This window comes from Rousettus aegyptiacus, unplaced genomic scaffold (genome assembly GCF_014176215.1).
Source record: "Rousettus aegyptiacus isolate mRouAeg1 unplaced genomic scaffold, mRouAeg1.p scaffold_m13_p_14, whole genome shotgun sequence".
NCBI classification, from domain to species: Eukaryota; Metazoa; Chordata; class Mammalia; order Chiroptera; family Pteropodidae; genus Rousettus; species Rousettus aegyptiacus.
This window is the reverse complement of record NW_023416289.1, coordinates 52,256,772-52,274,030: the sequence shown is the minus strand read 5'-3', so window position 1 is coordinate 52,274,030 and position 17,259 is coordinate 52,256,772. Positions and strand designations below refer to the sequence as shown.

Genomic DNA, 17,259 nt, shown 5'->3' with positions numbered 1-17,259 from the left:
CAAATGGGTATGACCAATTACTAAAGAAATGAAAGTCATACAAGAAAGTTAAAAAAAAAAAAAAAATCACCCTCGCTGATCCAGTCCGATGCCCGTCAGTCCTTATCGTGAAAAATGAATCCTGCCTTTTTGCCTCACCTGTACCTCTCCTGGTGTAGTGTAAACTCATTTCATCACATTCTCATGGATGGAGCTATGTTATTTCTAAAAATATCTGGAATTTGAAGCCAGCACTTCCAAACAGCTAATGCAGGCCCAGAAGTCAGCCTCTGCCTGAGGCTTAAAGTTGGCCCAAAAGGAGGATTTAAATGTACCCAAAAGTAGGCACGAAAGACATCCTGGATGGAGCCTTCCCTGAGTTCTAGGGCCAGGGCCGGATTTCCAGTTCTCCTCACCGGCAGTCTGGGCGTGACAGTAATAATAAATAGTGCCTGCCTCGTAGTGCCGTTGCGAAGACCGTGAGAGTTAATGCCTGTGAACTACTTAGAGCAGTGCCAGGCACGTAGCAAATGAGTCAGAGACTATTAATTATCACCAGAATTAATCACTGTAAAATCAGAAGTAGGTTATATCAGTGGATCACAAAGACCAGCCTGGCGAACTAGTGACTGTCTCACTTCATTAAGAATCACTTGGAGGATCATGTCAGAAATAGATTCAGTTCCTTGGACCCACACCTGGAGATTCTAATTCATCAGTCTGGGGCATATGGCCAGGAATCTGCATTTGAACACATTTTGCAGATGGCTTCTGCTATTTAGCCATGTTTAGCAGTTACTGGGCCTGGGGACCTCAGTGGTCTCTCCAGCTGTTAGTATGGCAGGACGAGGTTAGCCCCCTCGTCCTCCTGTTGGTAACCCTCCCCTTCCCTCCCCTCTGTGCTCTGGAGGGCCCGCGAGAAGGACACGTTTCTTTATCTTGACTTGACTAGAAATATTCAAGTCCTAATTCATAGTCATCATGTAACCAGAGTTAATGAAAGTTCCCTCCTGCCCAGTCACTGGGATGATAGACAAGTAAGGAAAGGACCTGCCTGCCACCAGACTGAGGGGAGCAGGGTCTGCCGCTGCGTCTGCTCTCACCTGATGAATGGTCCAGTTTTCGGCAAGCCTTCTATCTTCTATATAATCGGAATTGCTAGAGTCCCTTCCTCAACCAAGTGCCCCGAAATTACTGTGGATACCGACTTTATGTTTAGAGAGCACTGGGCCTGATAATTAGGAGGATAGTAGAACGAGTTTGTTTTCATTCTTTTTTTCAACAAAGTCTTGAATGACAGCGGCTTCATTTCATTTTGCTGCAGTAGCGCCATCTGCTGTTGGCAATAGCACATGCTCACATTTGGCGAACTAAGGTGTTGGAACTAAGGCCAAGAAGGTTTTTAAGAAGCTGGCGGGTAAAGTGACGGTTGCCAGAGGGGCAGGGATAAGGGGGTGAGAGAAAAGGTGAAGAGGACAGGAGTTATAAAGCAAACGAGTCACAGGGATATGGTATATGGCACAGGGAATATTGTCAGTAGTATAATAGCTGTGCACGGTGACAGGTGCTTACTAGATTTATTGCGGCGATCACTTAGGAAGGTCTACAAATGTTGAATAACTGCCGCCTTGAAACGCACATAATATTGTATGTTAGCTGCAGTTTAATTTTTTAAAGATATTGGGTTTTTTTTTCTTAAAGAAGCTGGGAAACTATAATCTGAAGGGCTATGCATTTGGCAGACATGGTCCATACCACCCCCCTTTGAGACCTCAAAGATCTTCACACTTACAGTTACTTATTGTCGCATCAGTCTCGTACATCGGGGAGGGAGAGGCACTTTATCCGCTGGAGCACAGAGAACGGACGCTAGGGCTAAGATCCGGGGGCCCGGCACAGGGAGACAGGTGCAGGCCGGTCGGGGACACCGCCACCCTGAGTGCACTGGCGCTGCCGCCGGGGTTCAGGTCTCCTCAACGTTTTCACGAGATCTACTCACTGAAGGGCAGTGCCTTACGTTAAACCAGTGTTACCTTTTTTTTTTCCTGCCAAGGCTTGAGGGCAATGAGCCTTCTCAGCACTGGGATGGTGGCAGCCATGCTTCCTTTATGCCAACATGGAGCAGGGAGGGCTCGTCTGCCCGGGAGTCCATGCTTCTGGTAATTCCTTCGTAGTTGAGTCCGCAGCACCGCTTGTCAGTGACCCCATCCCCTTCCTCTGGCTTCTCCCCCCGTTAGCACACATCTTCTCTAGCTAGAGCTAGTTCAAGGCTCAGAAGCCAGCGCCCGCTTGCTGTAGTTAGCAAAGTCTAGCTGCTGCCTCTAAACAGGCTCACACCCGTGACGTGCTGAACCAGTGAAGGAGGGACACAAATGTCCTGAAACTACATGGTATCCAGCTGACTTAACGTGTCCCCTCAGCATAAATAGCTGCCCACTAGCCCTGGAAATGTGTGTGGTCAGACTCAGTCCAACTCTCTGGTTTGATTAAGCATTTGAAACCTTATGAATTCTGAGGCTGTTCTTAACACCATTAGTTGGCCAGCTCTCCTGGCCTAGAGAATTCCCTAGAGAATCCCCTGGCTACAGAATTCCATCCGCCATTAACCGAAGCAATGAAGACACCACCGGAATCTGTCAGGCCTGTGATAGAACTGTCTAGATTCTTCAGTCGCAGAGCAATCAGTATGTGAAAACGGATTCTCTAGTTCAACCCCCTGGTTGATAGATGAGAAAACTGAGGTTTGGAATGGTGGGGTGTCTTGTGCAGAGTTTGGCAAAATACCCAGAGGGGTCAGACGGGCCATAGCTCAAGTTCAGCCCCACTGTGGCAGCTGGGTTTGGGGCTTATACCAAACAGCAACAAAGGTTTTTTTAGCTGTTTCCCTGTCCTGTGCCTCTCTGCACCCACCCTCCCCTTACACACTCCCCTTATTAAACTGGAAAAAAATGTGCTTGCAGGGCAGGAAGCCAAATAGGGGAAGTGTCCACATGGCAGTAGAAGCAGACTTTGGTACTGGCAGGTTCGATAACTGAGAAGGGGCCATGGTGCTGGAAGAGGCTGTCAGGAGTGTCACCAACAGCCTGTGGCCCTGGAGAGCTCTGTCCGGGGCCTCACGTTCAGCAGTGCAGTTTTGCTGTGTCCAGAGGTTTCTCTACAGATAGTTTGGGTATCGTGGAAGTCCCTGTTCCGCCGTAGGGAGCCAGCGTTCCATGCAAGCACCTTCTCCAGTGACAAGAGCCGCTGCCACCACGTCCCCTCCAGGACGCGGCCCCTCACTCCCCCTGTGCTCCTCCAGGGCGCAGGAAACCTTCATGCAGTGGGACCAGTGCCGGCGCTTCTACAACTTCCTCATGGCCGACAACATGAAGAAGATCATCCTCTCGCACAGGTGCGTCACCTTCCCCTCTCTCTCGGGAGACAGTCCTTTCTGAGCTGACTTCTGAGTCACTACAAGCCAGGACTCTTTTTTTTCCCCAAGGACAAAAGAAGGGTAGAGGTCATGCAGATTCTGTGCTGACTACTTGTGACTTGGTTAGAAACCAGCTTGTCCCAGGCTCCCAAGTTCACCAGATAGCTTTCTGCTTTCATAATTCCCAGGAAATCCAAGATGAGAAACCAGTTCCACACCATTCTTTTCCCAATTTGGATGGTCCCGAGGGTGGCCATCATTGTTGAGGAACCTCTTTTCTTAATGATGCGTGTATTTAGAGATTAAGAATCCTTCTCTCCTGCCTCCTGGGGTTTTGACCAAGCAGCAGTGCAGCGAGTCCAGCTCCTGGCGCCAAGCCTGGTGGTCTACTCATCACCATGCTCCTCCTTCCGTCTCTTCCCGTCTCTTCTGCTCAGAACCCTTCAGCGGCTTAGCCCCCGACGGGTGCTTAGAGCAGGGCCTGGCGTGCAGTCACCTTCAGTAAATACTGGCGATGATTCATCATATGATTAGCGATGATTCATCATATGATTAGCATGGATATCTTCTCTCCCTCCCCCACCCTTGCTCCTCCCCAACCGTCCAGCTCACACACGCTCTCCGGCCTCTCCTACACCAACGTGCCCTTGGAGAATGCCCTTCCCCTTGTGTGCATGTCCAAAGCGAGCCTAGCCTCTCAGGTTCATCTCAGTTCTCCTGCTCCGTGAGGCCGGCTCTCCAGCCCCAGCCAGCTTCTCTGCTGCTTCCCTGGTTTGAATCCTACGTCTGGAACTAAACCACAGAGCCCTGGAGGACTTGGGTTGGTTCTGATTCCCTCCTGAGCTAAGCGCATAGTAGGCTCTCAAAAAAACACAGTTTTAGGGGGTTTTGATGCCATCCTAGGAAAGGTAATCTGACTGAATGATCAGTTTCTTATTCTCTTTTTTTCAACAGTAGAAAGAAAAGTGGTACTGGCCATCCTGGCCACAAACCCCAGGCTGGGCTTCCTGCAGGCGGGTTCACATGGTGCCCAGGCAAAGCTGGTGCTTGTGCCGGCTGGGTAGAGGGCGGGAGGGAGATTTCTGTCTCCCAGGCTGGCAGGATAGAAACCATTTCCACTCAGCTCATGGTGTTGGAGCACCAGTTAGTTGGGCATGGCCCAGCCGAGGTTTGGACAGGTCTGGGGATTTGCAGAGATTCCAGAAGGGGTGAAGCCGGGCCTCTGACCCCAAGTCCAAGTCCTTCATCTGCCTTTCCACACCTCTGGAATGGAGAGTGCCTCCTCCCAGGAAACATTCGATATGCTACCAGCCCAGTCTTGGCACTATTAATTAGTCCATACAGAAGGTCCACCCTGTACTTCTTAGCAAATTGGGAGAGTACTTTGGATGTGCTCTAAGTGTATTTACATTTTTTTAATTTACTACAGATAGCTAAACATCTCAAGATTTTAAGGATACTTTTTTTTTTTTATCAACATTGTCCTTTTATTTTTCCACTTTTCTTGAGATATAATCAATACACGGCACTGTGTGACATAGGGACATTTTGATTCTCTGCATAGGTATATAATCTTCCTAATAATTTTTGGGGGAAAAGAATTAAAGAAGCTTATTCCTCTTCTTGCGAAAGGTGAATGGAAACCAGAACATTTTGTTTCCGTAATGATTTTTTCTCATTCTAGGGCCAAACCTCAAACCAAACTCAGTCCTCTTCTAGCTAACAGGCTAGAGAGCTGTCAACGTACCCCAAAAGCTAAATGTGGTAGCCACTGTCTTCCTTGTGAAGCGACAGAAACAACTCATAAGGAGACAGGGGTTCCTCAGAGAGAGGGGGCAGTACTACCACCAACGTAAGGACGAGGCCCCCACTGTCCGACCGCCCCCCGAGACCTCCCCGCTTGCAGTGAAGGTTTTGTCATTGTCACCTAGACTCCACTCCAGCCTCGAGTTTGTCTAGTTGTCCCCGAAAATGAAAATAAGGTCTTGCCATCCATCTTCCTTGCAGTTATTCAAAAGTCGGCAGTGTCAGCTCACCCTCTGGGACATTCTGAGGTCCAAAGGTATATATTTCTAACTTCCCCAGGTCCGCCGTGTCCGAGACTGTCACCTGGCTTGCCTCTGGGCAAGGAAGCAGGCTCTACTGTGGTTACTGTCTGCATTAAAAGATTTTTTAATCAAAACTCTTTTTCAACTTTATTGAGGTGTAATTGACCAATAAAACTCTAAGGTATTTTCAGTGTAGAGACGTGACGGTTTCTTTGGTTTTTCATCTGCTGCTTATTCTCTGTTTGCTTTTGTGTCTTGTTGTAGACAAGCTCTTTTTGGAGACCATGTAAGGAAACCCCAGAGCCTGGAGGACTCGGACTTGAGCCGCCTCTACACGGCCACGTCCCTGATGCAGATCGATGACAACGTGATGAGGTGTGTCCGCTCTTGGGGCCAGGGGCCAGGCGGGAGGCTGCAAGCCAGTGCGGCCCAGTACAAGGGTTTTGCCCTGCTCACTGCAGTGTTCAGGGTTTTGTTTTTTGTTTTTCCTTTAAATAAGTGTCCAATATTTAAAAACAGAAGATTTCTCAGAAAAATGCAAGTTTTAGATCCTCTTGGAAAATAAGAAAAGGATCTGCCCGCTCGTTCTGCATCCCCACATGGCATAACCGAGTGTGAGTGTGAACTGGGGCCGGGGGCACGCACACCTTGGTTGTTCACGTCCTCAGCCTGCCTGTGTACTCGACGCCGGGCAGGGATCAGGAGCCACATGACCTGCATTTTCAGCGGAGTAAAAGGAAATAATTTTTATACCTATCTGTGTCTCCATCAAAAGTAAAAAAAAAGAAAAAAAAAGTAGACCAAGAGGGCTGCGCGTTGCCAGTAAAATGGCCCGAGCCTCTTTGGGGACATGAAGGCGCTCGTCTGAGTGTAGCACACAAACTCCGTCCACCTCACTCTTTTACCCGCCCCCAGCCCGGCCCCTCCAGGCCCCTGAGATTGAGACCCTGACAGTATCATCTTTCCCCGTATCATTAGTTTCTGATTGAAGTTAGTCTTAGACGGAAAAGGTAAAGTTGATCCCTAACCTCATTGTTCTCCTTTTGAAAAGTCATCCTTTTATTTAATGATCATCTCATGCCTTTAAGCATGGTTTCAAGCAAGCAAGCGTTCATCCAGGACACAGGCAGATGCTGACCTGAAGGCATGGGATCAGTACTTGTCCTCCTTATGGGCTCTTGGTACCTTCTTACACTGACTAACCTTGAAAGTTACCTGTTAACAGTTACTCAAAGGAAATAGAAACTAGGAAATTGTCACTGTATTCAGAAGGCAAGAATGAATTTTATTCACCCTCACTTCAGATAGATGTGCAACTTTATTGTGGTTTCTAATGAGAAAAACAAAAACCAAAACTTATTTCAACTTCCCATTCATCTTCTGAACTTTTCGAATCCTAAATAAAAATGGTCTCCAACTCTCCCTAAAGCTCTTCCGTTCTAATAATGCTGGGTAGTAGCAGTTCTCATGATGTTCACCAGTTTGGGTGGCTTCTCGCAAACCCGTCCCTGGTGACCCTGGAGGACTGAGTTTGCAAAGGGGACTGATTTCATGAAGTCAGATGTCCCAGAGATGATCTTGGCACATGGCCTTCTCCTTAAGGAGCTCTGATAGTCTTGCTCGAGCTTCCTGGGTCCTTCCCAGGCAGAAATGTATCTGGAGCTTGGTGGTGGATCCATAGCTTTGGGGCAGATGGGATAGCTTGATGACTCCAGTCAGAATAAAAAATCCAGGGGCCGTAATTCGCATCAGAAAGAAATGAGGTTCTCAGAGAGCCTCTGGCCTGAGGTTGACTCAGCCTGCTGGTCTCATAGCTCCAAGCTGACCTGTGCCAGGCTGCTTAGAGCACGGGGTGGAACCACACCAGGTTTTGTTAAACATTAGCTTATCTCTGACTGCTACTCCAGGGGTGACTGTGAATCCCCCATTTCTATTACTCAATACATATTTCACTCCAATTCACAGTGGTCCAGGTTGCTCTGCCGGGAAGAAGTCTATTATAAAGCAAGTTCTAGTAAATGCCTTTGAATTTCAATATTCTTAGTGTTTACAGTGACATCTAGCTTTATACCACCTTGAAAGATGTAACATGTGCCAATAATTACTAAAGATAATTATTCTGGGCCAGGCACTGATGTCATAAATCTCATAGCACCATTAAGGAAGGTCCTGTCCTTAGCCCCATTTTACAGAAGAGAAGCTCAGAGAGGTTAAACCCTTGGACTAAGTACATTCTACTAACATGACAAGTTAGTGCGGGAACTGGAGCAGGAATAAAATCAACTCAGCATTCCGATCTTATGACGAGTATTGTTGTGTTCTTTTTCTTTGCGTGTGTGTCTCAGGAAGTTTCATGGCTATAACTCCCTGAAGGAGTATTACGAGGAAGAGAGCTGCATGCGGTACCTGCACAGGGTAAGTGCCACGTCCGCCTCTGAGGGAGCAGCATCTCAGAATCAGTGTCACTCCATCCCGCTTCTCACTCCACGTAACAGGCACCCCAGCTCAACTTCCCTGCCGGAAGCTCAGTCGGAATCTGGCTCTCAGTGCTCCACTTGTTGACGTGGGTTTATTACTGGAGCAAACCCTGTCCCTCTGTGACCTCCACGCGTTAATCCCAGAGCTGCCCCTTTGTGCAGCGCAGAAGCAGTCTGCTCCCGTGTTTGTGTAAAGGCCCTTAAAATTGCCACAATGCCCATTTTTTTCCCCCTTCGTCTTCTTTGGACAGTGTGGTCCTGCCTGGTTCCTACCATCGTTCTACATAGGAGATCCCGTAGCTTTCTTACAATCATGGACTTTATTTTTTGGCCATTGTGTATTTTCTCAGTGTGGTGCCTAGGACTGAACACAAAAGTCTTTCCATGATCCAGTGAGCACAGAGTAAAATAGATGTATTTCTGCATCAAAATGATGAGGAACATGTCTGTTGACAAGGAGACTGGTTTACACTAACGTAGTTTCAAGCAGCTACAATAAACTTTATGTGTATTAAGTTTGCGGCCAACCATATCCCCATGTGTTTTTTACTTGAACCACCACCATCCCAGTCTCTCTCATTTGGTCTTTTTTGTGCAGTCACTCTTTTTGCTCAAACACAGAATTTCGCCTCTACCCCTGTCAATGTCCACCTGTGGGTCTGGCCCCAACTCCCCAGCTAGAGCAGATAATCGTGGATTGCAATTCTGCCATCTATCATCAGCCACCCCTCCTAGGTTAGCATCACCACCCAGGCTTTTAGTGTCTTCATTTGAGGACTTACAGAACCATCGAGCTGTCTAGGGCCAACGTTAGAGAATCCCAGGTTAGCACGAGTCATAAACACTACCTGGCGTGATCGCCCAGTAATGTCTGAGCGCCCGCATCGGCACGCTCGCCGCTAAAATAAAAAAGGAGACTCGACTGCAGCCCCGCCAGGAGGAGCTTCCCGATATCCCCCAGCCCGCTCCTCTTTTCCACCTTCAGCCTCTTCTTGAAAGGCCCCTTTGTCTAGAAGGAAGCACACTCCGTTTTTTCTCAGTAAATATAAAGCGAATGAGTATGCACGTAACTCTGCAAAGTCATTTTTCTGACACACACAGCTAATCCGAAACATTGAAGATCGTCAGAAATATTGTGCCAGTGAGCACCGTAGAGCTTTTACCCTCCTGGTGCTGCCAGAGCACGTGGGTCACCAAGGACATCGGGAGCTATGCTCCTGCACACGCCTGCCAGGGCTGTAGTCACAGCAGCAGCTAGAAATCATGCCACTGCCAGGGAATCCAGGGCGCTTTTAGCTCACCTGTTCAGCAAACTGGGCAGTGGCCCTCTTCCCCTTCACTTCAAAGTCACGTCCGATGGATTTGCACCTTGAATCAGTGGGGTCTAAAGGGAATTGGTCATTTAATCTTTTTCATTTTCTTGTTTCAGATTTATGTGCCTCTCATGCTGGTTAATGCAGCTGACGACCCCTTGGTGCATGAAAGTCTTCTGACCATTCCAAAATCTCTTTCAGGTAAGTGTTTTTTCCTGCTGCTCCCTCAACCACTCAGCAAACTGCCACAGTTAAGTTCTGTCACCTTCACCACGCTGTCACCTCCTGTCAGTGTTCTTATTCAGCGTAGCCTGATAGTCCTGGGGCTGTGACGGGGCCTGGGCAGAGCCTTATCGTGTCCTCTCCTGGTGCAAGAGTCAGGCCCATCATTTATACCCGTAGCCAAGAGCGGTTTGCCGAGTACCCTGGGGTTCTGTGACATTATCGTCTCGTGAAAATGGTTCCATTAAGTCTGAGATTTTGACTTAAAAAGATACTTAAACTTAAGGCTTGACCTGAAAACCACCAAAAACAAAAAAGCCAGTGCTGCTACCTCTCGCGACAGTCAGCCTCTCCATCCGCTTTGACGATAAAAATGTAAGCAACTGAGAAAGCAAAGACTGTTGCTCGTGGGGATGCGATTGCGCTTCCGGCCAGTGCGGCCTCACCGCACACCGAATAGTAGCTAAAGGAGGAACTGGAAGGAGGGCAGCAGACGGACGCCCTTGGGAATTCCCAAGTTGCTTTGCATTGAAATTCAGATCCCTAGGACCTCGTCTCCTCCCTCCACGTCCTCCGTGGTCACGTTTCCTCTGTAAATATCCTGTGTTGACCACAGGGAGGAGGGATGCTTCTGGTTCTCTTATAACCCCCAAGCTAGAAGGATAAATAATCCAGCAGACAGAGGACCCGCGCCCAGCCCCCAGAGAGCTCTCAGGCACCGCTCAGAGTGGATGCTGTGTGCGCAGCGGGTGTGTGATGTGCTAGAAGCTCTCTCCCGCCAGCCCCCTGCACAAAAGGAGCCCGCTCGGCCACGTGGGCAGCAGACAGAGAAGGCAGCAGCGTCTGCTTTCTTCTGTGCACCTAAAGTAACAGCCACACAGAAATGTATGCAATAGCGACTGGAAGGAGAAGAATAACGAGGGTCAGACAAGAAAAGAGCCCTGGAGAGCCACAAGTGTGCGTGCCAGGAAGCGCCTCCTAGGCCCGGAGTAGCCAGCAAGGGGCCCCTGTCTCTTATTCCCCCTGGGAAGACAGCCACTCCCTGCAGTACCTGCCCGTACTGGCTGCCCACTTTGCATCATCGGCAGTAACGGCCTTTACTAGCCCGTGTGCAACTAACCTAACCCATGAGGACAAGTCTAGGTTAGTCATTCTCAGGATGGCCTTTTAGCGTGTGCCGTGGAGAACTTGGGCATCTTTTAACATCACTGGCAGCTTTATGTTTCAGTCTTAAAAGATACAGGTCTGTAATGAAAAATCATTGACTTCGTTGAGTTCACATTGCTCTCCAGTAAATGCCCATATAAATGCTGTGCTGTGACACCTCCCTGAGAGCCCCCACCAACAACTCCCCCACCCCCATGCAGCATGGGCATTGTCCAGAGCCTGGCAGAGGTACAGAATCTCTGCCCCTTCCCCAGGCCTGTGAATGCAGGATGTGCCTTTTGAGGGACAGCCTGGAGACCGGATGTGCCAAGTTGGGGAGCCCTTGGCTGTACAGTCGAATCACTCGGAGCTTTGGCAGCACCAGTGCCGGGTCCTTCCTGTCCTACCCACCACCCCTCACAGAGATTCTGAGGTCGTTGGTGTGGGTGCTGCGCAGAGATCTTTACAAACCCCATGTATTCTCGCATGCAGCCATGGCAGGTTGTCACTTAAGCTTCTGAGGATCTCTTGCCTGCCCCACCAGTCTCCCGCCCACATAGGTGACCTTCACCTGTGGGGACAGTCGGGGCCGCCCTGGCCAAGCCCACTGTCGCGTCTCCCGCCATGGAGCTAACCCAAGGAGAGTGACTCATTCAGCTGCCTTTCCCCTGCAGAGAAACGGGAGAACGTCATGTTTGTGCTGCCTCTGCACGGGGGCCACCTGGGCTTCTTTGAGGGCTCCGTGCTGTTCCCCGAGCCCCTGACGTGGATGGATAAGCTGGTGGTGGAGTACGCCAATGCCATTTGCCAGTGGGAACGTAACAAGTCACAGTGCTCCGACACGGAGCTGGTGGAGGCCGACCTGGAGTGAGGCCTCCCGGGCTCTGGCGCGGTCCAGCTGCCCTCCTCTGGAACTCGCGTGCCTCGCCGGCTGCTTCAGGTGTCCCCTCTCCCTCAGTGACCTGGATCTGACCTCACACTATCGTCGGGGGGCCACCGACAGGCACACCTCTCTTGGAGTGGGCGGCTATCCCTGGGAGCTCCAGGCTATTTTTGTGCTTAGTTACTGGTTTTCTCCATTGCATTGTTGGCCATGATGACAAGCGACGGGCTTCTCATCCTCCTATCAGTCTCAGCGGCATCGTGATTGCTTCGAAGCCAACGACATCTAGTTTCCCTATTAAAATGTGTCTGAACAGCAGTTTTGCTTTGCCAATCAAAAGGCTTTTCCCCCAAAACAGTGAAGGATGTCCGTTATTTCATGGTGGTCGCATGTGTCCTTACGTACACCCGGAAAAGAGATCAGCACCCTAGGCCCACTGCTGGAGATGCAGCTCAGCCCAGGAGCCTAGGGACCCGGGAGCCAGGCCGCAGCGTGGCTTCTTACATGGCAAAGAAAATTCCCTTGGGTCACAACCAAGTTTCTCCCTCACTGTCTCCTAAGACACTTTGCCTGTACTTGGCTGGTGACAAGAGTTAACCTGGGGCGCTTGTGGAAAATCCAGCCTCCCCGGTCCCTCCCCTAGGATAAGTTCATTCGGTGGGTCCGGGGAGGGGCCCGGGTTTTTGAGTTTTGACAGGTGCCCCCGATGATTCTCAGACCCTGGCAAGTTTGGGGAACACTGTTCCGAAAGGCCTTTAAGTTAGAGACATCTTGGTAGCTCATTTTATCGAAATTCATAGTCCCAGATGTCACATAACTCCCAGGAGCCTCCAAAACAGCAAGGCCTGTCGTGTGCAGCTGCCCCTGTGCGACAGCAGCGTGACGTCTTGGAAAGGGCCTGGGCTGGGAGGGAAGAGTTTGGGCGATGCCCGACTCTGCTTCTCCACGGCTGTATAGGACCCTGGAAAAGTCCCTCTGAGCTTGAGTTTCATCGCCTGTAAAAAGGGGGCCTTGGACCAGGTAGACTGCCGAGGTAACTGCCAGTTGTGAAGTTCAATGACAAACTCAGTTTACTGAGGTTTGACAGAACGTCCCCCCAGAGGAGCCTGGGACCTGTTCTCCCCGTTTCCGCCCCTAGATGTCTTCATTTGCCTTCCCTTCCTCCCCCCCTTCCCCCGCTAATTTCACAGAAAGAGGTTTTTAGTTTTTTCTTTTTCTATTAAGCACTCAACTGTAATTTTATTTTTTTAACCCAGATCTCTAACTCTGGCTTTGATATCAAACAATTCAAAAGTTGGATCTGAGTTTGAATGAAGATCTTTCCAACTGAAGAGGGTGTCATTTTGAAACAGATTTTTAGTTTAATAGCCCTATATTTGTAGTGTGTTGGAGAGGTCTTTCTGAAGTGTGTCTTCTCAAGTGAAAATGTCCCTCTAGATTTCAAGTACTCTTCTCCGATCCTGTGGTACTTGAGTATCTAAAAACTCTGCACTTTGAAAAATCAGCAGTTGCTATCTAGAACTATGAGTGAAATTGCTGGATATGTTTTAAAGTTTTTCCCTGCTTCATCTCCTTTGCTCTGGGATAGACAGGAATAGAAAAAGTAGGCCTGTGTGGATATTTCAGGGGTAGAGGGAGTCACCTGGGGGCCTAGGGGCCAACCCTCATGGCCACAGGTAGATATAATTAGGCATTGGTCCAAGGGAATGTGACAGTAATGTTTATATAACCTGAAGAACCTGTTTTCTGACAATCAGCAGATTATATCCTAATTCATAACGTCGAAAGCAGCCATTATCTCAAAAGACGGAGATTTCCGCGGCCCCAGCTCCCAGCCCCGCTCTGCTTTACACAGACACTGAATTTGCTGTGGTGACTTTCCGCTGACTTGTCCCTTTCCTAGAGCATTTCCTTCCCGTGTTCTTTTCGCACACGTTGGCACTTTAGCATCTTCCCCTCCGCTGGGAACTTAGTCCCTCTCCTTCGTTACTTTCCCCTCCGCCCGGCAACCACAGCTGTGATCTAGAAGTCGTATTTCCTACTACTCCCTGCACGTCTCAAGACTTTTTGTGAAAGTAGGTAAACGAAGCCATAACTTAATGGGGTTTGTGGGAGCATCCCAGGAAGCAAGAGGCTCCTTTTCATTTGCCTCGGGCCACATCCCTAGACCTGTTCTGACAAAGTAGAGGCCAGGTACCAGCTCCATCCAGGAGGAGAAGAGAGAGTTCCGTTGTCACACACACACACAAAAACAGGGCGGGGACCCAGGAGCCTGGGAGACTCGTCCCAGAGCAGTCCTGGCGGCCCCATGGGGAGAAGCAGGGTTTGGGGGCATCGCCTTTGTTGTCACACAATGGGAATTTACCCCACAGGATGCTGGGGGCCGGGTCCCAGCTGAAATCTTTTTAGTATGACTCTGAATGGCACTTACATTCCATTTCGGCTCCCATGAAATCCACTGAAGCCCTTTGTTCTAGCTTCAGGCTCTCAGGCACGGAAATGAGAATGTTACTGTGGCTGTCTTACAGGGAAATTCTTGTTTGTCCCTGAATGAGAGCACAGAGGCATTGAATTTACAGAAATGCAAACTCGCCCAATAAACAAGGAAGCCGCATTTTCTATGTAGGTCAGCTTTTCCTGCCTCAAGCTTTTCTTGCTTTTCTTCCTAAAGTCATTCATTTCTGATGATAATATGAGTGTTCTTCTTACTATTAAGATCCTATTTGGGCTAAAACTAGGCTGAATGTTCAGAGAGCACTTGAATGCTATATTTTAAAATCAGATTAAGGATTTAAGTTACACAGACCTAGACAATTCTATTGCAGGAATAACATTAGAAACCAAGGAAGGAGGAAAGAAAGCACCTCCATTCCTCCTGGTTGTACTCCCTACTTCCTAAATGATTTGACGCCACCGGTAAATAACCTATTCCAGTCAATTTAGGATTCTCTTAAAAATGGTGTTGAATCTCCTTGATGTGTTTACATTAGAAGGAACTTTAAAAGACTTGAAGGAAGCCTCTTATCTTCCTGCTGTGATTCCAGGGCAGAATGGAAGTAGGAAGTCATTTGTTGTCAGTGTATTCTCGTCACCTCTCTGCAGCATTTAAGACTTATAGGGGACCCTATGAGAGACTGTAAGAGCGGACATGGACCTGGAAAGGGGAGTGTTTCTTTTTTGACGTGGTGCTGTGGAGCCGGGGTCCAGGGGACCTGGGTTCCTGTCCCAGTCATCTCGAATTCACGCTGGATGGTGGGCAGTCACGTCTCCTCTTGGAACCACTTCATCTGTTTCCACATCGTTTGCTCGAACGTCGCCACTTGCCTTGTACAGTCCTTGCAAGTGGACTCTGAGTTGTTCAGGCTCCAGGCTCACCTGCAGGGAACTTGGAGAGGAGCAACTGTATTAAGTAAGCCTTTGCTTGTAAAGACCCTTGACGTTGCCAAAGCCTTGCGTCTTTGGCTTCTCTTCAGAGTCCCCACCGTCATCTCAATGTCCTTGCTGTTCCAAGGGCAGTCGTGTGACTGGCACAGGTGCACCATTGGCACGAGGCGAATACCCCCATCTTTCTGTGTGACTCGGGCAGAGCACTGCGGGCTCCCAGGGCTGACATCCTTCCAGCTCCGGCTCTCATTCTGAAACCATCGTCTTAATTAAAACCGAACTCTCTGGGTAGCTGAGCATATTCTCCTGGCTTCTGAATGAGAGCTCTCTTTGTCACGGGGAGACTTGAGATCATTTCGCCAGCTCCAGGGAAACAAAGCATGTGTTCTCGTTTGTGTTTGCCGGGCGAGCAGATGTCTGAGATGTGAGAGGCTTTTCTCTTCCTGTGACATAGATTCTGGCTTAGAGCTGAAGTAAAGATCACTGACACATCATGTCGAGTTCAAAAGAACTCGGATCTTTGTCTTTTAGGCAGGACAGTAGAGTTACTAAGAAGCATTTCTCTGCAGCATCCGCCCACAGTATCATCTGGAATCACTTTCTTTGCCCAGAAAGCCTTAACTTGCCTCTGGGATGGTGTTACCACAATATCATGGCAGTAGAATTCCGAATCTTCTGAGGAAGTATGAAGCGAAGCCACAGCGAAACCAGAGAATTTCTCCATGTGGCCTGTATGCTTTTTGTTCCGTTAGGCGCCCCTACCCCTCCACAACATGAGGGACCCAGAACCCGCCCAACATCTCATCTCTGACGCCTTTCTTCCTTCTTGGCCTCGCTCTGTTGTTCAAAGCTACTTTGAATCACTTGGATGTTCCCAAAAGCCTTGAAAAGTGGTCCATCTGTGGCATTTAGAAGCCGAGCAATCGAGGGAAAGATGTCCTTCCACCTCTGTTATCTAAGCAGAGGGAAGGACCTCCTCTTCACAGAGTAGGATTGCTTTTGCCAAACTGTGTTCGAAGCTAACGGAGGGGAGGGGAGGAGTGGCCCCTGCTGGCAGTGAGACTGGACCGCTACCCGAAGCAAAAGCTGCTCCCTCTTGTCTGTCGGTGCTGCCACGGCTTTCGGGTGTTGTCCGGGCATCTCCGCAAAGCGGCCGTTGGAAGCAGACCGCGGAGGCCAGCTCGCCAGCCATTCCAGACTCCCGGCAGTGCACAGCTGCCCTCTTGGAGAGATCAGCCCCCCACGCCCATGTTTCCTGAGCTGTTTTTCCTAGCATGTAGGTGGGCGAAGCTTCCACGTATCTGTAATGAATAAGCTAAAGTTAATTTCGAACTGGCGGATTAAGTCTTTGAACTCGATTCCTGTCGATCAGTAATGAAACCTACAACCTGCCTTCTCCCCGACCTGGTCCCCACTCGCCAAGAAATCTATTATCGCCATAAGTTGGGGACAGTCCACTTAGAGCACCGGCAGAGATACCATTCCTCTCAACGTGCAGGCTCCTTCCAGACCACCCATGTTGAGCAGCCAACGATCCCCTACAATAATTGCCCTCTCAGCCCTAGGGCCAGCCACTTCCCTGCCAGGCTGTTTGTGTGGGTGGACCGAGTTCCTGGGCGTAGGAGTTGGGTTTTATTTGCTTTTTCGTTTGGCATCATTACTTTCCCTAAAGCACAAGCCCATTAGAACCCTGTCACCTCTCCATGCCGGTTCCAGATGATCTGGGTCCCTCCCACTGCCTCAGGAAGACCTTCACTGTACCTGAGCTTCTGACTTCCGCCACTGCAGCTGCCTTAGCGACACCAGGGGTGAGGGGAGAGGGGTGGGGAGCCCGTTGGCATCTCCCCTTTTCCTGGTTAGACTCTGGTCAACCACCACGTTCTTCTGTCGGCAGATCTGCTTCCGGATTGGTTTTTGAGAACCGTCACTTTCACATTCTTAATCTTTGTTCTGTTTTCCTCTCTTTCATTTGGATTTTCTGAAACTTAAAAAATGCTGCCCTGAAAATAATGTATTTTTGCGTTTGTGTTCTGAGAGCCTCCATGCTGCTGGATTTGGGGGGAGAAATACAGGATCCTCCAGCACTAAGGAGTTTAAGATTTGCAACTAGCAATGCAATTTTTTCTAATAAATATGAGGATATTTACCTTTATTAAGAAATTATACTAAACAATGGTGTCCTAGATCATTTTATGTTCTCATGTTACTTTTGGTCCTATTTTGATTCTATGTGGTGGTAAGCAAAGATCATTACAGACAAAAACTGTAATTTTGTTATCTTTGATTCAATGGAATTTCTTTACTTAAAAAAAAATAAAAGACTAAAAACGAGGCATGGCTGTGTGTCCTCTGTGCAGTGGGGATTTTGTGTCTGAGCGGATTCTTCCTGTGTTTT

General features: G+C 49.1%; 1 protein-coding gene across 3 annotated transcripts in view; it reads left to right on the top strand.

Moving 5' to 3' along the window:
* ABHD2 (abhydrolase domain containing 2, acylglycerol lipase) overlaps positions 1–17,195 on the top strand; it is a 74,203-nt gene extending 57,008 nt beyond the window's left edge. For all 3 annotated transcript variants that reach the window (XM_036231962.1, XM_016151612.2, XM_036231963.1), the window contains 5 exons: positions 3,278–3,370; positions 5,704–5,814; positions 7,785–7,854; positions 9,346–9,430; positions 11,272–17,195. In XM_036231962.1, the coding sequence (XP_036087855.1) occupies positions 3,278–3,370; positions 5,704–5,814; positions 7,785–7,854; positions 9,346–9,430; positions 11,272–11,468 (556 nt within the window). In that variant the 3' untranslated portion in view covers positions 11,469–17,195. The remainder of the gene's footprint in view (positions 1–3,277; positions 3,371–5,703; positions 5,815–7,784; positions 7,855–9,345; positions 9,431–11,271) is intronic.
* The last annotated feature ends 64 nt before the right edge of the window (positions 17,196–17,259 follow it).